This window comes from Staurois parvus, unplaced genomic scaffold, assembly GCF_062004578.1.
Source record: "Staurois parvus isolate SC_StPar_1 unplaced genomic scaffold, SC_StPar_1.0 ptg000029l, whole genome shotgun sequence".
Taxonomy (NCBI): Eukaryota; Metazoa; Chordata; class Amphibia; order Anura; family Ranidae; genus Staurois; species Staurois parvus.
The window spans coordinates 6297439-6321577 of NW_028317825.1; the positions used below are offsets into that span (position 1 = coordinate 6297439).

Here is a 24139-nt window from a genome sequence, read left to right on the forward strand (position 1 = left end):
TCTGTATTAGAGAGATTCTGTTCCAGTAAAAGGATAACAAAGGTGAAACAGGAAGTGAGGGGGTATTTCCACTCTATTCAAAATAATTGTGTCATTGTGTCCAGAGCTGGGCTTGAAGATTTCAGATTAACAAATCACACTTCATATTGGGGATAAGCTACTTGTCTGGAGAGTTGACCTTTATCTAACAAAGAAAAATCAGAGTGCTGAAACTCTCAGCATAGAGTAAAACTACATACACAAGGCTGGCTGCTGTCACAGTGTGTGCGAACAGTAGTGGTACAAATAAATGGTCAGTGCTGCTGTTGCTCACATGCAACTGCTCAAGGCTAAAAATCAACAAGTTTGTATGTTTCCATAGCACAGAGTGCACTGATGTCCAGATAGGGCATTTAGTCGAGTCTGAATGCAGCAATCCATTTTCCCCTCCGCCGCCTGTGTCAATGTAGCCATAGTGAGCTATTTATTTTCAAAAACAGACAAGCAATTAATATACAGTACATATAAGTGGTATACATTTATTTAAGTAATTTTCTTATTAAAAGGCAAAGGGCAATAAAATACAGTCTTCAAAAAAACAGGTGCAGAAAAAAGTACACATTAAATAGAAAAAAAGACAAACAGATTAAAACTTTAACAAGGAATGTGGACACATCCAGAAATGCTTAACTTGCATACTGTACAGCAGAGGAAGTCAATCAATTTTGTAGGTTAGCATTTGCATGCCACAGGTACACTTGCCTCTTTAATGTGATATGACAAGCAGTAACACTGTAATAATGGATAGGTTTACCTTTGGAACATGTTATGAGTTACAAGGTACCATTCATATCTGTGCGACTTCAAAGTAGTTCCTGCACTACTTTAGTCTGACTTTCATGTGACTTGAGTGCCATAGACGTCAATGTAAACCCTCCAAAGTTCCATGAACGTCGCACCTGAATGTTGTATATGCGACCTTTGTGCGACTTTGTACAGCACAAACAATCATCCTTGTTCTAAGCCAAAGTCGCACTTGTCCAAAGTCGCATCAAGTTGCACTGTAAAGTCGCAATGAAAATTTTAAAGTTGCAAAAGTGTGAATGGACCCTTAAGGTTACGTGTAAAAGAGGTTTCTAATAAAGATAGCCATACACTGATTGAAAATTCGAGCGGTCTATCAGGGACTTCAGTTAGTGTGCAATTTCCTTGCTTGACTGAAGTCGACTGTTTAATTGACTTCTGTCGAAGTGACACATTGGAAATTTGTTTGGTGATCATTGGCTGCAACCACTGATCAGCATATATTGGGATGAATGGACTTTCCTGAATGAAAAACCACATTCACTGTTAGAAATTTGATTGTTAAAAGAAATGTTGTCCATCATGCTCCTTCAAATGTTCCTGTCACTGAGATCAAAAGTGAATGCCAATCTGACCCAAATACCGATTAGAAAATTGAACAACATTCTTAAAATGGACATTTTCAAACAAAATTCTACTAGTGTATGGCCACAGAGAGTAACCTATCTATCACAGCAGTAGCAGAAAAACAGACCCATAGTCATCAATGCAGCTCCTTGCTGTGTTGTCATCCTGATATTGCCAACAAATATCTGCTCACTGCCCACCTTCGCCTTCCTCACCAGTATGGCAGTGTGTGGCAGGCATGTTGTAGAAATGATCCGTGCACATTGTGTGGATGAACAGAAGGGCACAACACTACTTAACCAGCACAGGCACATTGACTGAACATTGAAAACAATTAGGGAAAGGGGTGGTCAAAAATGGTCAGCAACAATAAAACTGTTCTACTGCCTCGCTCAGGCATGGTTCCCCACAGCTCACAAGGCAGCAGAGCGGTGGACTTGATCATTTCCTTCTCTTCCCTCCTTCCAACTCTGTTTAGCCAAGATGTGGATTGAAGAGTAGCAGAATGGTGCTAGGCAGGGAGAGGCAGCATAAATGTTGCTAGCACCTGAACCTTCCCTTAACAAAAGTGACAGCTGCCCCATTCTGCTCTGAATCAGGATGAGATCTTATTCATGGATCCCTTGTTGAACAGAGCGGAGCTCCTCCAAGTGTCAGGACCCCTAAGGCTGCAGTGTAGGGTCATACAACAATCAGTACTAGGAAGTGGATTCTCACCCTCAGGGATATCACATTACTTGCTAGTTTTGAGTGAGAATCTGTAAGCAGCAAGTGTTAGGCTTGTGGCTTGGTGTGTGTTCTACTTCATTTTGTGTATCTTGGCTATGTTTGTTGCCCTAAAATTAGAATTAAGAATAAAGAAAAAGGAAATTAGTTTCGAGCTCCTATTTTTAGGAGTGGATTAAAGAAAAAAATAAAGACAATTCTCCTCTAATGTCTTTATCATTCTGATTAGCAATAACTGAATATGAAACTGTGAGGAGAGGCAGCAAGGTCAGAGCCTAATTTGTTATCAAATTAACTGTCAAATTTAACAGCAGAGGCACTGAAGTTGCAGCTTGTTTCCTTACTGCTCTTTCATGAGCAAGTGTCTCTGTTGTGAATTTTAAGTATGAACTGCTCCAAAGTGCCTGCGGGTACAGAGGTCAGTGAGGGTTTATTTCCTAAGTTCATTGATTGCTTGTTAAAAATATGTAAATATTTTAAAGGTCTATAACCTTGAAAAAGCTTTTCTTTAAATGCTCAACAGTGAAAAGAACATTTGCGTAATGGCAAAAGTCCCAAAAATTCTAGACCTGCGTATCAATTTTTTTAGTAGCATTTGTCTATAAAATATTCAACTTTTTCATGAAGTCTTACATTTCCTAATACTATCTTTTAATGACCTTGTGCACTCAGGGCTGACAGCATCCTGTGTTTTGGTGCTTAATCAAGCAGGTGAAGGAAAGTACACTTTTTCTTACTTTTTTATGTGCTGTCCCATCCATTTTCTTTTTTAAGCTTCCTCTTACCTCTGATCACTTATAACTGATTTATGAGAGGTGCTGTAGGGAGCATGAATTTGGAAAAACTGGAAGAAGCAGTAAAAAGCAGTAATAAGCAGTAATTGCTAGCAGTCTCATGTAACTTTTCACCAGTCTATGGCTGTCTCCTGAAGCATGTTTCCAGTCTCTGATTATCTACTAAAGCATGTCTCCAGTCTCTGACCAACTCCTGGGACAGGTCTGCAGCTTTCTGCTGCATCACATTTACTAAACAATATCTGCAGCCCTTTGATGATGTCAAGGCTGTAATTGAGATGGCCTGTTTTAAATAAGTTGATCATCACTGCAATGTGCATCAATAACCTTTCTTATACATACATAGGGGCATTTTTTAGCAATGCCAACCAGCTTTTGAACACAAAACTATCCCTGCCATATAAAAACTGTAAAAATATATAAGTGGTTAGTGGTCAGTCAGTGTCAAAAAATAGTTTAAAGCTGGTTGATCTTTTAAAAAACCGCCACTTGTACTGCCAACTTTGTATAGAGAGAGTTTTTCTTAATGATGGGCAACAACATAGTTAGACAGCAGGGAAATTATCAAAACAGTCCAACAATGAGCAAAACATAACAATCCGCAAACAATGCAAAGATTTAACCCTTTGAGGACCGTAAGATTTTGGAACGCCAAAAGAATAAATTTTTTTGTTTTTAAAGTTCGTACACTTCAGTTGCTGTAACTAAGCCATTTCATGAAATAATTAGCAAAAAGCTAGATCCATTTGTTGTTTGTTGATAAGAACTAATATTTTGACTCAAACCAAAAAAAAAAAAGGAAAGAGTTTTAAGTTCTTAATCAGATGATACACGCAATTAAAAACATGGGACAAATACATCCCTTGGTCCTCAAAGGGTTAATGGGTCCCTGTAAGTATAGATTTCTTTGAAGAAGCAGGAGCTGAGTAAAACTATTAGCTATAAATTACATGAAATGAAACCTGACTTCCTCTGTTTTAGTGCAACAGCTTTACTGCAATCATATCTTGTACATCAGCAGGCAGAGTCCAGCTCAGCAACAGATGGTGCATTCTCTCCAGGAGTGCCAGGTACACATGCTATAACTCTCCAAGCTCCCCTTCCATGGTCCGAACCAACACATACAGCTCTGCCAGTCCCACTACTGAAGCCACGATCACAGAGGAAAGTATCCGCTGTAAAGAAGATCCAGGGAATATTACTGACAAAGAAATAAAACTATGTAGTTTATGCATGGGCAAACTTGTAATTTGTATTTGCCAATTAAAAGTATATTACCAAAAAGCCTTAAAGTATAACAAAACCCAAAAGCAAAATGTCATATGTTGTAGCTTACCAGGATGTGGTGACTGCATTAGTTTTTTTCTGGCTAAATACATTTTCAGCAAGTACAAAAAAAAACCAAAACTGTTCATCATGGCAGAAATGCAGTGTCCTTGCTCTTCCTGTGAGCAGACTTGGAAGTGCTAATCTCACTATCACTCATAATGAAGATGAACAAAGGAAGAGATTTTTGAAGTTGACTGACATTCTTTACTCCCTCCATAGATAAAGTGAAGGAGTGATTGTAGCCAACCAGGACAGGAAATGTGCTATTCACAGGATTACCAGGTGAAACCAAAAAGGGGGAAAAAAAACAAAAGAAAACTAGCACATTTACCTCATCCAAGGTCTGCGAAGCTGCAATACATTACATTTTTATTATTCAAGTATAAGGCAAGACTTTTTTTTTTTTTAAATTTGGAGAGAGTGCAGAGGTATTAGAACACCTGTCACTTGTTATTGCTGTCAGTGCCCCCATTAAGGAGATTCACCCTCTTTATTTGTCCTGTTTACCATTTTTATTGAAAGTGAAAGTAAAAGAAAATACCAATATTTGGGTTGTCCCTAGAAAAAAAGTTATAAAAAGGGGAATTCTTCAAATGTGGACACTAGGGGGTTTATTTACTAAAGCTGGAGAGTCCAAAATCAGACTCCCTTCTGCATAGAAACCAATCAGCTTCTAACCTCAGCTTGTTCAATTAAGCTTTGGCAATGAAACCTGGAAGCTGATTGGTTTCTATGCAGAAGTGAGTCTGATTTTGCACTCTCCAGCTTTAGTAAATAAACCCCTAGGTGTCCTGGGGATCCCCAAGGAATTGCCTTAATGTGCAAAGATTTCCTCTATCTTCCGGTTTGGCTATGGGACAGTAAGTGAAGGGAAATCTCAGCAATGGGACAGATGGCGAAAATTAATTTCACAGGGCTTGAATTTACTCTATCCAAAATGAAAAAAAAAAAAAGTTTTGCCTATGATTCTACTTTAAGTTTAGGTACTCTGTAAAAGAAACCTGTATGAGAGAACATGGAGGCTGCCACTAATGATCTTTCCCTGAGAAATGCAGGTTGCCTGGCAGTCAAGTTGACTCAATGGCTTCACTATTTTCTTAGGCACTGACCTAGAACAAATATGCAGGCCAGTAGTTCTGATGGCAATCTGACTTTATTCTCTATGCTTGTTTCAAGCCAGTGGCTCATAGTACTGAAGTCAGGGATAGTCAAGCAACTGGTATTCTTATAAAAGGCTACCAACAGCAGCCCTCATAATTCTCACAGTACTAATTTACTTGAATTTGAATCGAACCATCGCAGTACTATTTAATCACCAATATGAAATAAACATGGGGCTCTGTAACAAGAACAAAAAGCAATGGCTGCCAACATAAATGTGTTTTCCTGCGTTTGAAGTGTGTTAAAGCACACGTCAACAGGTTTCCATTCATGGTATAGTGTAGGTGACAGTTCTTGCCCTGCATTTGACCTACACTTATTTGCGTTGCATGTCTGTTGTCTTTGAATGCAGCAAGTCTAATCAAATTTTGCATCGCAGGCAAAGCAGAACAAACTCAGCATTTAAGGCATTTGAGAGGAGTTACCTTTTTGAAATTCCACTGTAAATTGTTTTATTTGCAATGACAATAAAGCTTATCCTATCTATCTTATCTTATTCAGCATTGGTTTCGAAAAGCACTACATTCTAATTTAAAAGGCAGATTTTAATTTAAAGTGGTTCTAAAGGCTCAAGGTTTTTTACCTTTATGCATTCTATGTAGCATCCCCCCCAGCCCCGCCCTAATACTTACCTAAGCCCCCTCTCAATCCAGCAATGTGCACTGGAGTCTTGGCAATCTGGGACTCCCTCTCCTTATTGGCTGAGACAGAAGCGGTAGCCATTGGCTCCCACTGCTGTCAATCACAGCCAGTGAGTCAATGAGAAGACAGAAGGGAGGGGCCGAGCCACGGCTCTGTGTGTGAATAGATACACAGAGCAGCAGGTGCCCCCAAGCTGCTTGCTGTGAGGGCACCTGACAGGAGGGAGGGGCCAGGAGTGCCAGCGGGGGACCCAAGGAGAACCCGGGCTGCTCTGTACAAAACCACTGCGCACAGCAGGCAAGTATAGACATGTTTATTATTTAAAAAACATATGATAAGCATTTCCATCTGACAGAAGCATTTATTAGCCTGTACAGAGATGTACTGATATGCTGGGAATTCCCAGTGACATACCAACATCCATTCTGTTTTCCAAAACCAAAAGAGCAGAAACACTTCATCATGAGTACACTACACCGTGCAGGTCCCAGTTGGTATTAAATCTTGAAGCACACAGGCAGATCCGCAACCACTTTTTCTTTATAACAGTTCTGCCTGTGTATAGTCAGTGTGTGTGTGTGTGTGTGTGTTCTGGAAAAATGTTTTCTCCACTGCAACACCTTCAATAATGTCAGAAAATGAAACACCATGGGGGACCAAGCAAAAAAAGGAATAAATTAGTAAAGATATGGCAACTAATGATGATTAAGGCAAATTGTACATCAGCTAAACTCCACTCACCGCAGCTGACTCAGCAAAAACATACTGACTGCCGATATAAGTGCAAGCAAATGCTGTTGCCACTGTGACAAAGAAGTTGAAGACTGTAACAATAATTTTTTTCAGAGGTCGTACTGTGAACACAAAAAATGTAAATGAATACAAATGTCAATAATATATAGTCATTAAATAATGTTTCTAAATCATCTACAACATGCAATTAGCCAACACCTAATTATACAAGGCAGTGGAGAAAGTAAACCATAAGAGTATCTAAACATGAAAACAAAAATGTAATAGACACTATATTGCCAAAAGTATTGGGACGTCTGCCTTAACACACACATGAACTTTAACCACTTGCCCTCCAGAGGATTTACCCCCCCCCCCCCCTTCCTGACCAGGCCATTTTTTGCGATACGGCACTGCATTAATTTGACTGACAACTGCGTGGTCATGCAACGCTGTACATAAATTAAATTTATGTTCTTTTTTTCCCACAAATAGAGCTTTCTTTCAGTGGTATTTGATCACCTGTGCGGTTATTTTTGCGCTATAAACAAAAAAAATCCCAGTACGTGTAAATTAATTGATTTACGTGAAAGTTAAAGCGTCTACAAATGGCAATATATATATACACTGGAATTTTTATTTTTATTATATTAGTATTGGCGGCGATCAGCGACTTCTGGCAGGACTGTGGAGGGCATTTTGACACAGTGTGGGAACTGACCAATTGCCATGACATCCCAATGACACTAATATAGTGATCAGTGCTAATAAAAAGCACTGACACTGTACTAATAACACTGTTCAAAAAGGGGTTAACATCTGGGGTGATCAAAGGGTTAACTGTGTGCTGTTTTACATGATGTGCTGTGTGTGCTTTACTAGTGAGACATGCTGCTGTGTATATCTCATTAGATTACACATATATAATCAGGGGCGGACTGACCATTTGGAAACTCGGGCACTGCCCGGGGTCAGTAGGGTGCCCCATGAGATGCCCTGGTACCTTTTTCATAGGCTTTTTTGAGTTTGGGCAAGGACACAGGGGCCCCATGATCCCCTATTGCCTGGGGGCCCCATGAGTTGTCAGGCCGCCCCTGTATATAATATATATATACACATTAAGAATACACAGCAGCATGTCCTTGCTTGCAGGAGAGAGACCTGTGTTGTTTACACACAGGTCTCTCCCGTCAGTTCCACACAGCGATCGCCGGGTGCCGGTGGGGAATCTCTGGCAGTGAATGACATCTGTAGTCGGTAATGGCAGAGTGGGTAGGGTGGTGGCGGGAAAGCAGTTAATGGCATCCCAGTCATAGTACAGAGGGTTCAATATTGAGTTGGCCTACCCTTTGCAGCTATAACAGCTTCAACTCTTCTGGGAAGGCTGTCCACAAGGTTTAGGAGTGTGTTTGTGGGAATATTTGACCATTATTCCATAAGTGCATTTGTGAGGTCAGGCACTGATGTCAGACGGGAAGGCCTGGCTCACAGTCTCTGCTCTAATTCATCCCAAAGGTGTTCTATCGGGTTGAGGTCAGGACTCTGTGCAGGCCAGTCAAGATCCTCCATCCCAAAATCACTCCTCCATGTGTTTATGGACCTAGCTTTGTGCACTGGTGCACAGTCATGTTGGAACAGGAAGGGGCCATCCCCAAACTGTTCCCACACAGTTGGCAACTTCTGCGCACTACGCGCTTCAGCATGTGCTGACCCCGCTCTGTCATTTTATGTGACTTACCATTTCATGGCTTAGTTGCTGTTGTTCCAAATTGCTTCTGCTTTGTTATAATACCACTAACAGTTGACCGAGGAATATGTAGCAGCAAGAAAATGTCACGGATGGACTTATTGCACAGATAGCAACCTATCACGGTACCATGCCTGAATTCACTGAGCTCCTGAGAGCGACCCATTCTTTCACAAATGTTTGTAGAAGCAGTCTGCATGCCTAGGTGCTTGATTTTATACACCTGTGACCATGGAGGTGATTGGAACACCTGAATCCAATGATTTGGAGGGGTGTCCCAATACTTTTTACAATATAGTGTATTCCAGATCATCAGTCCTTACATGTTGTGATGGCATTTGTTTTTCTTTTCCCCCTTTATTTTTACTAGCTGATCCTGCCAATAACACACTTTTGTACTAGGGTGACAATGCTCACTCACACTACTGTATTTATGGAGGTGCATCATCATCCTCCTAGCCTGCTTCTGATTTGGACTCCCCCTCTTCTCATCTCTATAACATGGGGGTTCTGTAGTCCACATATGTCAATAGGTCACGCTTGATAACTGTGCTTGAGATTTTGGGAGCTCACTGGATTTCTGGCAGGCTCAACGAACACTTGATGCACTTATCAAACAGATATAACAAAACACTTTCAACTGTATACTTAACAGACCAAAATGGATCATTGTGGCATTAGTTTTCACACGGAAATTGATGGCCTGACTGTAGGTGAGTAACTTTTATTACTTAACAACAGTTCTCTCTAGCTTCAGTACTTTATAAGTCGCCGCTATAAAATAAGTATGAAGCAAGAAGAGTAAAACCAAATCTTCAATATCTTATTAGCATACGTGACTTGCTGTATAAAGGTCATTGACTCACTAATTATTGAGGTCAGAGAATCATCATGACAACCAGGCAATGGCACATTTATCCTAATACAGGTTTCCTTTAACAAAATATACACTACAAAGTTGTAATCTGGGCACTTATGCAATACTTGAAAACAAAATAGAAGGTGGAATACCGTTTTAAAAACATCTACTGAGTCCTGAAGGCCTGAATGGGAACAAGCTTGTATAGTAGAACAAAACACATTTTAGATGGCTATCAGAACCCAGAGGCCAAAATATTGTTTTAGCATAGCTATATTATAAACAAATAAGTTGGATCTTCAGTTGACTGATGTGAATGCAATTTTTTTGTTATTGGTTTCTTAACATTAATCATTAATATACAACTGACCCTACAGTATGTGAGCAAAAATATGTAGCTAACCAGTGAGCTCAACATTTCTGAAGCACAATCTAGCTGTAGCCAAAGATGCAAACAGGAAGCTATATACTGTAGTTTCTCTATTTTCCAGACAGAGAGATACTGTGTATAATCTGTATTCTCATTTCTAGTCAGAGGGTGCAGCTCAATAGCTGACATTTGCACACACACACACCATCCCCCCTCCTTCTGGTTTACTGCCTACTCTGTTCTGATGGATTTAGGGAGACAAAGTTCAAAAGTAAACATTTTCTGCTGTGCTCCTGGTTTAGTGTACATGTATTTCTAAACATCCCTTAATGCTAACCTAGCCGTTAGTGAGGACTAAAGTAACTCTCCACTGGAATACAAGAAAAAGTAACAGTACTAGCTGAAAATTAGAAATGATACTTCCATCCTAAAGGAGACAACTTACTATCTTTGCCTAGATCAGCCAGAGTTCCCTGACGACCGGCCTGGAAAAAAAAAAGGAAAAAAAAGTTAAAATTACAAATTTATTAAACCTGGAGCAAAATATGGGCTATAGAGGAGCTGTTGCCTTTAGCCACTAATCAGATTTATTGCCCTGGCAAAACAAAATTGGATTTTTTTCTACATACTTACCTGTAAAATTCATTTCTTGGTGTACATCACGGGACACAGAGCAGGCTATTCATGACTATGTGGATTATATGCCACCTACAGATGAATGGACACTGGCCGATCAATCAGAGAGGAAGTCCCCCCCTATATAACCCCCCTCCTACACAGGAAGTACTTCAGTTTTTGTAGCAAGCAATAAAATTCCAGGAGTGGAGGGACCTCTGCGTCCCCTGATGTACACCAGGAAATGGATTTTACAGGTAAGTATGTAGAAAAAAAATCCAATTTCCTTTATCGTACATCACGGAACACAGAGCAGGCTATACATGACTATGTGGGACGTCCTAAAGCAATAAAGAACTTGAGGGGAGTGCGACACCATGATAGCCATTGCCAGTAATCCCTCAATACCTACTCAGCCATTCGTAATACGCTGCGGCCAAAGGCAGAATCCACTACGACTCTTACATCCTCCTTGTAGAACCTTGTGAATGTATGGATTGAAGGCCATGTAGCGGCCTTGCAAACCTGAGCAACTGACGCCTGATGGCAGATAGCTCAAGATGCCCCCACACTCCTGGTACAGTGTGCTTTCACCTGAAAGGATGGGACTTAAAACCATAGGCTTGAATGATTAACTGGTGGATCCAATGAAAAATAGAAGACCTGGATACCGCCTGCCCTTTCTGGGCCCTTCTGGCAGAGCAAACCAGGATTCCTGACCTGTGCCACCAACTCAAGTAAATCCTGACCACTTGAACTACATCCAGAGTATGCAGCACTCTTTCCCCTGCCAACTGTGGACTAGGAAACATATAAAGGCATGACACTATCCTTATATAAAGGGAAAACCAAAAAAATCATTCTAGGCAGGAAGATGGATGAGAACGCAACATCACCCTATCATAATGCCAAGGACGGCTCCTTATATAAAAGGGCTGCCAGCTTTGACACTCTTCCTGCTGAAGTGATAGTAACCAAAGAAGCCATCTTCCAAAACAAAGGATTAGGTTTCTTTAATTGGTTCCAAAGGTGGCCTCTGCAAGGACAGCCAAAGTCACAAGGACACAAAGGCGGCCTGACAGAAGGGACCATCTGTGTTATACCCTGCACGAAGTTCCAATCAAGAAGTGAGAACAACGGTCTCTGGGAAAAAATGGATAGAGCCAAAATCTGACCTTGGTACTCAAGATAAAATTTAATTTCCCTTCCCGACTGGAAAAAGAAAACCTTACAATCACCCACTTCCGTGGGCGCCACTTCCTGGCCTCCCACCGGGAAAATAAGTTTTCCAGGTCCTGTAATGGTGGCGCCCTGACACCGGCTTTCTAGCATGCAAAAATGCAGAGAAAACAGGATCCAAGACCCCCCCAATCTTACCAGAATTGGGCTTAAAAAGCCAAGCCTTCAATCCTAGCAATCATACAGTCAGGTCCATAAATATTGGGACATCGACACAATTTTAAAATTTTTGGATCTATATACCACCACAATGGATTTGAAATGAAACAAACAAGATGTGCTTTAACTGCAGACTGTCAGCTTTAATTTGAGGGTATTTATATCCAAATCAGGTGAACGGTGTAGGAATTACAACAGTTTGCATATGTGCCTCCCATTTGTTAAGGGGCCAAAAGTAATGGGACAGAATAATAATCATAAATCAAACTTTCACTTTTTAATACTTGGTTGCAAATCCTTTGCAGTCAATTACAGCCTGAAGTCTGGAATGCATAGACATCACCAGACGCTGGGTTTCATCCCTGGTGATGCTCTGCCAGGCCTCTACTGCAACTGTCTTCAGTTCCTGCTTGTTCTTGGGGCATTTTCCCTTCAGTTTTGTCTTCAGCAAGTGAAATGCATGCTCAATCGGATTCAGGTCAGGTGATTGACTTGGCCATTGCATAACATTCCACTTCTTTCCCTTAAAAAACTCTTTGGTTGCTTTTGCAGTATGCTTTGGGTCATTGTCCATCTGCACTGTGAAGCGGCGTCCAATGAGTTCTGAAACATTTGGCTGAATATGAGCAGATAATATTGCCCGAAACACTTCAGAATTCATCCTGCTGCTTTTGTCAGCAGTCACATCATCAATAAATACAGGAGAACCAGTTCCATTGGCAGCCATACATGCTTACGCCATGAAACTACCACCACCATGCTTCACTGGTGAGGTGGTATGCTTAGGATCACGAGCAGTTCTTTTCCTTCTCCATACTCTTCTCTTCCCATCACTCTGGTACAAGTTGATCTTGGTCTCATCTGTCCAAAGGATGTTGTTCCAGAACTGTGAATGCTTATTAGATGTCGTTTGGCAAACTCTAATCTGTCCTTCCTGTTTTTGAGGCTCACCAATGGTTTACATCTTGTGGTGAACCATCTGTATTCACTCTGGTGCAGTCTTCTCTTGATTGTTGACTTTAACACACATACACCTACCTCCTGGAGAGTGTTCTTGATCTGGCCAACTGTTGTGAAGGGTGTTTTCTTCACCAGGGAAAGAATTCTTCGGTCATCCACCACAGTTGTTTTCCGTGGTCTTCGGGGTCTTTTGGTGTTGCTGAGCTCACCGGTGCGTTCCTTCTTTTTAAGAATGTTCCAAACAGTTGTTTTGGCCACGCCTAATGTTTTTGCTATCTGTCTGATGGGTTTGTTTTGTTTTTTCAGCCTAATGATGGCTTGCTTCACTGATAGTATCAGCTCTTTGGATCTCATCTTGAAAGTTGACAGCAACAGATTCCAAATCCAAATAGCACACTTTAATCGAACTCTGGACCTTTTATCTGCTCATTGTAATTGGGATAATGAGGGAATAACACACACCTGGCCATAGAACAGCTGAGAAGCCAATTGTCCCATTACTTTTGGTCCCTTAACAAGTGGGAGGCACATATGCAAACTGTTGTAATTCCTACACCGTTCACCTGATTTGGATGTAAATACCCTCAAATTAAAGCTGACAGTCTGCAGTTAAAGAACATCTTGTTCGTTTCATTTCAAATCCATTGTGGTGGTGTATAAAGCAAAAAATGTTAGAATTGTGTCGATGTCCCAATATTTATGGACCTGACTGTATACAGGATACAATATTTGACCCAAGACAATAGGTCTGGGTGGACTGGAGTGTCCAAGGAGTGTTCCCTGCCAGAAACACTATATCGGTGTATCAAGCCCTCCTGGGTTAGGCCGGGCCACCATTATTGTTAGTGTTACCTCCTCCCAAACCCTGCACAAAAGGAATGGCAATAGCTGAATCAGGGTAAAGCATAGATTAGGGGGAACTGGTCCCTAAGGTGTTACCAGTGCATCTACCCTTATTGCCAGTGGGACTCTCAACATAGGCAAAACCTGTCTAACCTGTTGTAGAACCCGGAAGTCAGTAGAGCTGCATCCAGAGTTCCCTAACGCTAGCCAATTGCCAAGAACGTCTCGAGATGAAGAGACCATTCTCCCAGTATCAGCTGTTGACCTCTGGGGGAAAAAAATCCTGTCAGTTTCCTATACCTGGAACATGTACTGCTGACAGAGAGCACATGCTGTTCTGTCCCAGACAGAATGTGGTTCACGCTTTCCTGAACTGCATGACTCCTGGTGCTGCACTGGTGGTTGATATATACTCCACTGCCATGGCATTGTCGTATTGAACCCTAACCACAACCTGTGCAGCGGGTTCGTCCAATAATCCAAGGCAAGGCGCACTGCCTAAAGTTCCAAACATTGATGGGCAGTATTCCCTCCTATGGAGACAAAAATTCCCTGAATTGTAGCCGCCTTTAATCAGCCCCCCAACCAGAGACTGGCATCAAATGGTTACTATCTTCCATATTACTGGAAGGAAAATTACCCCTTCTCCAGATATTGAACACAAAAACACCAATTCGGACTCTGCAATACCCCGGGGACAAAGTCCTCCGGAAATCCAATGCTTGGACCTTCATGATTCAGACAGATAAAATGCTCCTCTACAAAAGACCTGGATTGGAACTGCACAAAGGAAACCACTTCAATGTAGATATAATTTCCTCATGCAGAGATGTAACGAAGGATACCTATTGCTTCTTACATTTCGCTTTAAACTTGAAACTGGCTGCTCCCTGAGCAAAGGAACATTAAGGTATTATGAGATTGACACCACCCTATATCCTCAGCAAGCCCAGCACCAGAGCTAGGAGCTTTGCAAACACTCAGATGGCTGTGGCCAGCCCAAGGGGCAGTGCCCCACAACAATAAGATTACGATTCTCTATTGCATTCACAGAACCCCCGATGAGCCTAAAAAATTGGCACAGGAAGATATGCATCATCAAGAGCTGTGGACACTCGAAATCTATCTCTTGCAGAGAAGCCACCACGGATCGGACCAATTCCATCTGAAACAGAAGAACATCTAGACATGTCTAGTGCCTTGAGATCTAAGACAGACCTCACACCCATTTGGTTTAGGGTCTGCGAACCTGTCAAGTATCTCAAATCACCTCAGAGACTGCCCTTGCAGCCTCTGCCCGAGATATACTGCCAAAAATATTGGGATACCTGCCTTTACATGAACTTGAGCTTGAGCTTTAATGGCATCCCAGTCATAGTACGTAGGGTTCAATACCCTTTGCAGCTATAACAGCTTCAACTCTTCTGGGAAGGCTGTCCACAAGGTTTAGGAGTGTGTTTATGGGAATGTTTGACCATTATTCCAGAAGCGCATTTGTGAGGTCAGGCACTAATGTCAGACAGGAAGGCCTGACTCACAGTTCATCCCAAAGGTGTTCTATCGGGTTGAGGCCAGGACTCTGTGCAGGCCAGTCACGTTCCTCCACCTCAAACTCACTCATCCATGTCTTTTTAACCTTCCTTTGGGCACTGGTACACAGTCATCTTGGAACAGGATGGAGCCATCCCCAAATTGTTCCCACAAAGTTGGGAGCATGAAATTGTCCAAAATGTCTTGGTATGCTGACGCCTTAAGAATTCCCTTCACCGGAACTAAGGGGCCAAGCCCAACCCCACACCGTAATTCCCCTTCCAACAAACTTTATACTTGGCACAATGCAGTCAGGCAAGTACCATTTTCCTGGCAACCACCAAACCCAAACACGTCCATCAGATTTCCAGACAGGGAAGCGTGATTCGTCACTCCAGAGAACATGTCTCCACTGCTATAGAGTCCGACGCTTTGCAGTGCACTTGGTGATGTAAGGCTTGGATGCAGCTGTTTAGCCATGAAAAGAGGTTAAAAAAGCTCAAGGTTTTTACCTTCATGCCTTCTATGCATGAAGGTAAAAAGCCTTCTCGGTGCAGCAGCCCCCGCAATACTTACCTAAGCCCCCTCTCAATCCAGCGATGTGCACTGGAACTCCCTCTCTTTATTGGCTGAGACAGCAACGGGAGCCATTGGCTCCCATTGCTGTTAATCACAGCCAGAGAGCCAATGAGAAGAGAGGGGGTTGGGGCCACAGCTCTGTGTGTGAATGGACACACGAAGCAGCAGGTGCCCTCATAACAAGCTGCTTGCTGTGGGGGCACCCGACAGGAGGAAGGGGCCAGTAGCGCCAGGCAGGGTACTGGGTTGATCTGTGCTAAACCACTGCACACAACAGGTAAGTATAGACATGTTTGTTATTAAAAAAAAAAAAAAAAAAAGCCTTTAGAATCACTTTAAAGCATCAAAATGCATGTTGAAGTGCCATTCAGCTCAAGTTTGTAAATGTTAAACACAGATCCTAATGAGAGTGTTGATTGCCACATTAAGCAAGCCGTGGAGCGGGCTTCAGCAGGCTTTCAAGAAATGCTGAAGTCTGCTAGCAGCTTGTTTAAAGTGGCAATCAGAACTCCCATTAGGATATTTGGTTCAACATTTACAAACTGAAGCTGAATGGTGCTTAAAGCTTGAAAACTCTGCAAATGCTTTGTCAAAGCTTGCTGTTCACACTGCTCTTATACAAGCTGAAGCCCCTGTGAAACAAGCCTTACAGGAAAGTTGGGATTTCCATACAATTTCAAATGTCTACATTTGGATCTACAGCTCAAGTGTGGCAAAAGCTGCTTTCACTTTTTTTTATCCTATCTGCTGTCTTGAGACATGCAGACTATGGTACTATATTGGTAGAAAATGATGGGCCTATTTGGATCTGGTCTGTTCAAACGTATTAAAACACAGACTAAAAGATAAAATTACTGTACCTGGCTGGTGACATTCTTTGTGATTCTCTTGTACTCCTCATTTGCCAACTTAGCTTTAATCTTCTCAAGACGTGCCACAAGTTCTGGGTTCTAAACATACAATAATGCAGACATAAAGAAAGGCATTATAAATGTTCCTACCTGCAATTTTTCACCTGCATAAGATGTGCATTGATCATGTAGTTTCACGGTATCATTTGTTGGCCTGTGCACACAGCCTTTAGCAAATCCTCACTTTCTGGTGTCATAAATTTCTGTCTGTGTTTAAATGAACTATGGCAATGCACAGGTTATTGCATGACGTCTGTCTGTAGTCAAAGAACTGACTCTGCCTGTGAAGAAATTAATATCCCACAATCCCTGGGTCTCCCTGCCTAGAATAGGTGCAGGTTCAGTAGATAAATCTGACAGACACAAACATAGAGAACATAGTGGGAAGAGGTGGTTTCATGACATTAGCACTCCCAAAATTGTGTTGCACCACAGAGGAAATATCTGAGCTTAGCTTGGATGCTGTATTACCCAGAACAAGAAGTTGCCTGTCCCTTTATTAAATATTGACAAGCTAGGTGAATGAATACATGTACATAGGAGCATGACACTACAAATTGCAGCCACAACATGTGAGCCCAAAACTTTTGAAAGTGTACAATACCTGTAATGTCACCTTAAGTAAGATGGGAAAATATATTTAATGAATGTTTCAGAAACACTGTACTATTCTATATGACCACCTTACCTCCAAATCAACATAGTACCTATAGCTTAAAATACAAAACAAAAAACTAGCAACTGAGATGCAACTATCACCAATGCAAAACAGTGGCTGCTACCTTCTTTTATCTATTGTGTTTGGTATAAACACCAGGAGAAAAAGACATATCTACATCAAGAGTAAAATGTCTTTTGTTGGAGGGACAAATGTGGATGGGGAGGCAAGGAGTAGGGATAAATAGGGTATTGCCCAGGCTGTGTTGTTTGTACTGAGGAGCTGAGAGGACTGGAGGAACAAAGGAGGTCTAAATAGTGCAGTAAACAACTGTATATTGAATTGTGTGATAAGTGATAAAGAGCCAAAGGGAGGGGCATAGATGGAGAGGATAATGCTCTAGATGTGACAATACTGATCTTGAGCAAGAGCCTGTGGCCATCTCTGTCTATCACAGCTTACAGCAGATCTATCCCCGAACTTTCCACTTCTCAATAGGTGATTTAACAGTACTGATTGGCATATTCAAGGCTTTGGACATCTTTTTATGTACTTTTCCATCTTTATAAAGTTCTATTACCTTGTTACGCAGGACTTTTGACTGTTCTTTTCTGATCCCCATGGCACAGTATCTAGCCTAGTCAGTGCTTCTACATAAGAGCTAACAAACTCATTGACTATTCATACACTGACACTAATTGCAATTTAAAAAGAAACAGATGTGGGACATTAACCTCTAATTGGCCTTTTAACCCGTGTGTGTCACCTTGTGTGTCTGTACCAAGGCCAAACATTCCAGGGTATGTAAACTTTTGATCATGGCCATTCGGGTGATTTCTGTTATCATTATGATTTAAAAAGGAGCCAAACAACTATTTGATAATAAATGGCTTCATATGATCATCATCCTTCAATAAAAGAGCATTTTTTGGCATGATCAGTCATATTTTCAATATCAATGCCACAATTTCACAATTTCTGCCAGGGAATGCAAACTTTTGAGCACAACTGTACCTGTCCAGGGATCCAGTGATGTCTTTACCCAAGCCAATTCTTCAATCAGCTTCGGGTGCAGGTGCTGGCATCTTAACAGCCAGCATTCTACTGCGCATGCGCAAAGCATGCTGCACTTTGTGGTTGGACCCACAGTCTTCTGGGACCTGTGTATGTCCCAGAAGGCTGTGGGGGGGGGGGATGGAGCCAAATACTCGCTACCCCCCCCCCCAATAAAATGCTGCAATTACTTTGTACACTGGGAGACAAAATGGGGGCAAATATTCATGAGACATCTTCCTTATTACATGTAACTTGGAAAAACAATATTACCCGCTCTGGCAGTTCCACTACAGGCAGATAGATTTCACTACCCTCCAGCAGCTCATGTAAGTAGACAGCTGAGCCTGAAATAGGAAAAAAGTGATCATGAAAACATAAGAAAAGAATGTCTTTACACAAACATAGATCCAGACCATTACCTGTATCTGGTAGAAAAAAAACTATGTTTATTCTAGCAACAAATCACATTACCAGATTCATTTTCAAACGTACATTGGTGGCAAAATGGTAGAAGCTGGCTGGTTGCTAAGGCAAACTATCAGTTTTCCAGTCAGAAGTAGCTATTCTGCCTAAAAAACTCCCAAGATCCCCACAGCAAAGAACAAGGTGAATCGTGGGTAAGTACTTTCATATTAACATAATGAATAAAAGATCAACATTGCGATTCAACAGCCAGAGCTCCTGAGACTGTTACTGTCAGGACACAATGCAATCAAAGCACCATAAGAAGTCACACACTTAGCTGTACGTTTATGTCTGAGTTGCTTTTTTTTCTCTAGAGGAAACTCCATTTTACAACAGAAGGCAAATCTAAAGAGCATGGACAGGTGACTAAGGTGTTGGTGCAATGAACTGCTTGCAGAGAGCAGTGTTTATAGTATCAGGTTTATATAGAAGACATTGTAAACAGCATCGTTTGCAGGCTTGCTGAATCTTCCGATTGCCCAACGGATCAAATTCAAAATGCTAACACTGACGTACAAAGCTGTCCATAATACTTCCCCAAACTACATCACCGACCTAATATCCAAGTACCACCCAAAACGCACTCTCCGCTCCTCACAAGACCTCTTTCTCTCTAGTTCCCTGGTCTCCTCCTCCCATGCCCGCCTCCAGGACTTCTCTAGGGCATCACCCATCCTCTGGAACTCCCTACCCCAATCCATCAGACTATCACCTACTCTCCTCTTCTTTAGGCGCACCCTGAAAACCCATCTCTTCAGGGAAGCCTACCCCGCCCCCTGCTAATTGCCGATCTCCACTCTTCCTACCGCTCCATCCCCCACAGCTTTTCCTCCCATACCACTATCCCCTCCCTCCTAGATTGTAAGCTCCAAGAAGCAGGGCCCTTGAACCCCTCGTGTATCACATTGTATTGTTACTGTACTGTCTCATGTATTGTCTCCCATTGTAATGTACAGCGCTGAGCGAACTATTGGCGCTTTATAAATACTGTATAATAATAATAATAATCTGATTGTCCTGTAGTTTATATAGAAGACATTACAAACAGTATCGTTTGCAGGCTTGCTGAATCTGATTGTCCTGTAAGAACGGGCAAGGATAAAATAATATGCACTTGTACAAAATTAAAAGGCTTGTACACAAATGCCAGCAGTCGGTTTAATAAAATGGAAGAACTAGAACTGCTGACACATGAAGAGTTATGCAGGCCATAGATGGGTCGAAAATCGGCTGATTTTTCGGCCGAAAACAAAATCGGCCGATTTTTGGATCGTTAGTGGGCTAATTGTTCGGCCGTTTTTCGGTATTTTGGCAGATTTTTTTTATCGGTAAAGTTGGAAAAAGATCAACCAATTTTGCTGATCGGCCGATTTTCGCAGCAATTATGGGCAAATCGGCCGATCTTTTTACCGATAAAAAATCTGCGCATGAGCAGTGACCTGCAAGAGGAAGACAAAAAGAAGGAGAAAAAGAAGAGGATGAAGAAGAAGAAGAGAATGAAGAAGAGGATGAAGAAGAGAATGAAGAAGAAGAGGAAGAGGATGAAGAAGAAGAGGAAGAGGATGAAGAAGAAGAAGAGGATGAAGAAGAAGAAGAGGATGAAGAAGAAGAAGAGGATGAAGAAGAAGAAGAGGATGAAGAAGAAGAAGAGGAAGAGAGAAGATGAAGAAGAAGAAGAGGATGAAGAAGAGGATGAAGAAGAAGAAGAGGAAGAGGATGAAGAGGAAGATAAAAGAAGAAGAAGAGGAAGAAGAAGAAGAGGATGAGGAAGAAGAAGAGGATGAAGAAGAGGATGAAGAAGAAGAGGATGAAGAAGAAGAGGATGAAGAAGAAGAGGATGATGAAGAATAGGATGATGAAGAATAGGATGATGAAGAAGAAGAGGAAGAAGAAGAAGAGGAAGAAAGAAGAAGATGAAGAGGATGAAGAGGATGAAGAAGAGGATGAAGAAGAGGAAGAAGAGGATGAAGAAGAAGAGGATGAAGAAGAAGAGGATGAAGAAGAAGAGGATGAAGAAGAAGAAGAGGAAGAAGAAGAAGAGGATGAAGAAGAAGAAGAAGAAGAGGATGAAGAAGAAGAAGAGGATGATGAAGAATGGGATGATGAGGAAGAAGAGGAAGAAGAAGAAGAGGAAGAAGAAGAAGAAGAAGAAGAGAAGAAGAGGAAGAAGATGAAGAGGATGAAGAAGAAGAGGATGAAGAAGAATTCCAGTCCGGCAAAAAGTGTCCCTGCAGAGAGCTCTGCTATTTCTTTGACAGTGCTTTGACATTTAGGGCGGTTTCAACAATGTATCTATTTGTTTCCGAATAAAAACATCTGTATCCGAAATGGATACAAATAGATACATTATTGCAGCCGCTATAAATGTCAAAGAAATAGCAGAGCTCTCTGCAGGGACACTTTTTGCAGGCTGTAGACGGAATGAAAATCGGCCGATTTTTTTTACCATTCCTGGTAACGTCGGCCGCTTGAACGATCGATTTTTCGTTTTTTTAAAGAAAAATCGGCCGGTTTTCTCCCCATCTATGGCCTGCATTAGACTTTGTGGGAATATCAGACACCTGGTTTCACAGCTCACAGGACTGGCTTGTGACTGTCCAGGGGTGCTCCTTGTATCAGAAAGACAAGGTGGGTAGAAGAGGGGGAGGGGTGTGCTTGTGTGTGAGGAGTGAATGAGGGATGCCTTTTCTATTGGGGCTAGAGATGAGGTGGAGTCTTTGTGGGACAGATGGTAAACTACTACGGTAGCTCAGGCTCTCGGCAGGTCGCCAACAGGCTGAGCCAGGTGCCGGTCCAGGCTTCTGGGTGGATCCCAACCATATGTCCATGAACTTTTCAGAGCCTGGATTGGCTCTGTGAGGTTAGTTGACAGGGCTTCAGTCCTCTGTTGGCTGAAAACAGGTCAGAGTGCAGGACAAACTGCATCCCTGTGATCTCCAGCAGAAGCATAGCTGAAAGAGCTTTGCTATACTTCTTTACCGCATCCCGACCGCCCTATAGCAGAAGTACTTCTACAGGGTGGCAGGGATTTGCAAAATCATGTATATATATGTGATTTTGTATTTCCGCGTATGGGGCAGTACGCTCTCTACCCACGCCGCTATTGGCTCCTCGGCATGTCAATCACCGAGTCCTAGCCGCCGACACTTGTTCCTACTTGTTCCTCTGATATCAGCATGAATCACTTCTGAAAAGTTTTCCTGACACAAAGAGAAAAATGTTGACAGGAAAGGGAGCTTCAGCACACAGCCTGTGATTCCCTTAGCTCTGTTCCTGTGTGAAGGGGGGGTGTGCCCCTTCCCCTTAATCAGGTCTCCCCACTGAGCTCTGCAGTAATTTCAGCTCTCCACCCTCTGTTTCCTGAAATCTCAGACAAGATTTATAAATTCTCAACTTTGAATGGATGTAGAGAAGAGAATATAAACAGGTACAACTTGTGTAGGAGGATTTGTTTCCTCTTTGTGTATCACCTGAGGCCAGTTACTTACTGGTGTATGTAAGGGTTTACAACCACATTAAAGGCGAAGCTCACCTTTCCAAAAAGAAAATGTGCCTTTATTATCATTTTCCTGCAGGAGCCTGGTAAGCATTGCACCCGTGATCAGTGGATAAGGGGCTTCTGCACACAAGCCTGCAGCTTTCTACCTGCACCTCCATACAGGAAAGCTGCATTCAGACAGTGGCAGACGATACCTGCAGTTCATTCATTCACAGTAAACGATGAATGAATGACGTGGCTGTGTGAGTGGAGCCCGGCACACACACACTCTTTTCAAAAAATGACAGCAGGTGCAGGGAGAAGATCCATGTCACACTAAGAGGGGAAATCAGAGAAATTTGCTGTTGGAGCTGCAGGGGGCAGGGAGGCAGGGCAATGTTATAATCATGGGGACTTCAACTAGCCTGGTACAGATTGGGCAGAGGGAACTGCACACTCAAAGAAGGCACGTCAATTTCATGTGTCACATGGTGGAAGCCCCAACTAGAAATAATGCTGTGCTCGACCTACTGACTACGAACAACACAGAGCTGATTGCAGATGTGGAAATAATTTAGGCTGCGTCACTCTGTTCTGGTTACAAGCCCGGTGTCACCCCGCCGCTGTTCCCATCCAGGTGTCACCCCACACCCGTTCACGGCCCATTGTCACCAAGCATCCTTTCATGGCCTCATGTCACCTCACATCCCTTCATGGCCCGGTGTCACCCCACACCCGTTGACTGCCCCGTGTCACCTCACAGCCATTCAAGGCTTGGTGTCACCTCGCATTCCTTTATGGCCCGGTGTCACCTCACACCCGTTCACGGCTCGGTGTCACCTCGCATCCCTTCATGGCCCGATGTCACCTCACACCCGTTCACGGTTTGGTGTCACCTCGCATCCCTTCATGGCCCGGTGTCACCTCGCATCCCTTCATGGCCCGGTGTCACCTCGCATCCCTTCATGGCCTGGTGTCACCTCGCATCCTTTCATGGCCTGGTGTCTCCCCACACCCGTTGACTACCCCGTGTCACCTCACAGCCATTCACGGCTTGGTGTCACCTCGCATTCCTTCATGGCCCGGTGTCACCTCACACCCATTCACGGCCCGGTGTCACCTCACACCCATTCACGGCTCGGTGTCACCTTGCATCCCTTCATGGCCCGGTGTCACCTCACACCCGTTCACGGTTTGGTGTCACCTCGCATCCCTTCATGGCCTGGTGTCACCTCGCATCCCTTCATGGCTTGGTGTCACCTCACATCCTTTCATGGCCTGGCGTCTCCCCACACCCGTTGACTACCCCGTATCACCTCACAGCCATTCACGGCTTGGTGTCACCTCGCATTCCTTCATGGCCCGGTGTCACCTCACACCCATTCACGGCCCGGTGTCACCTCGCATCCCTTCACGGCTCGGTGTCACCTCACATCCCTTCACGGCCCGGTGTCACCTTGCATCCCTTCATGGCCCGGTGTCACCTCGCATCCGTTCACGGTTTGGTGTCACCTTGCATACTTTCACGACCGGGTGTCACCCCTTCCCAGCTCTTTGCACCCCTTAAAACCATGGGGTCACCCTGCATTTGATCAGGTGTCACTGCCCCCTGTGACCCCGGTAGGTGACTCTGACCTTTCTCCCGTAGTACAGCGTGTAGCTCTCTCAGAACACTAAATGGCACCAGGGCCCCGGGCCCCTGACTCAGTATCTCCTCCGCTTTGCTCCTGGTACCCTCGGACAGGCCGCCTTTCTCTTCCTTCAAACTCCTCAGTAGAGGCTCCGTAGCTCGGCACTCGCTCGCCATGTCTTCCAATGAGCGCAGAGCGGAGGATTCTGGGAGGGAGGTCACATGACATGACCTGCAGGACGCATG

The 24139-nt window shown here is 43.0% G+C and overlaps 1 protein-coding gene across 2 annotated transcripts; it reads right to left on the bottom strand.

Annotated features, from left to right (window-relative positions):
* Positions 1-493: 493 nt before the first annotated feature.
* On the bottom strand, positions 494-24119 carry VMA12 (vacuolar ATPase assembly factor VMA12). Of its 2 annotated transcripts, XM_089657562.1 has the most exons (6): positions 23899-24116; positions 18591-18664; positions 16556-16645; positions 10216-10255; positions 6804-6916; positions 494-4105 (listed from the first exon to the last, which is right to left on the bottom strand). In XM_089657562.1, the coding sequence occupies exons 1-6, from the start codon at positions 24068-24070 to the stop codon at positions 4010-4012; spliced, it is 585 nt and encodes a 194-aa protein (XP_089513688.1). In that variant the 5' UTR covers positions 24071-24116; the 3' UTR covers positions 494-4009. The 2 variants fall into 2 exon arrangements, with proteins under 2 accessions (XP_089513688.1, XP_089513690.1); XM_089657564.1 differs by lacking the exon at positions 6804-6916 and having other exon boundaries at positions 23899-24119.
* Between the last annotated feature and the right edge of the window lie 20 nt (positions 24120-24139).

Coding starts and splice junctions, on each gene's coding strand:
- VMA12 (XM_089657562.1), bottom strand. CDS start 24,070: ATGGCGAGCGAGTGCCGAGCTACGGAGCCTCTACTGAGGAGTTTGAAG. Junction 16,646..18,590: donor TAGTGGAACTGCCAGAGCGG/GTAATATTGTTT, acceptor TTGTATGTTTAG/AACCCAGAACTTGTGGCACG. Junction 10,256..16,555: donor CAAAGAATGTCACCAGCCAG/GTACAGTAATTT, acceptor TTTTTTTTCCAG/GCCGGTCGTCAGGGAACTCT.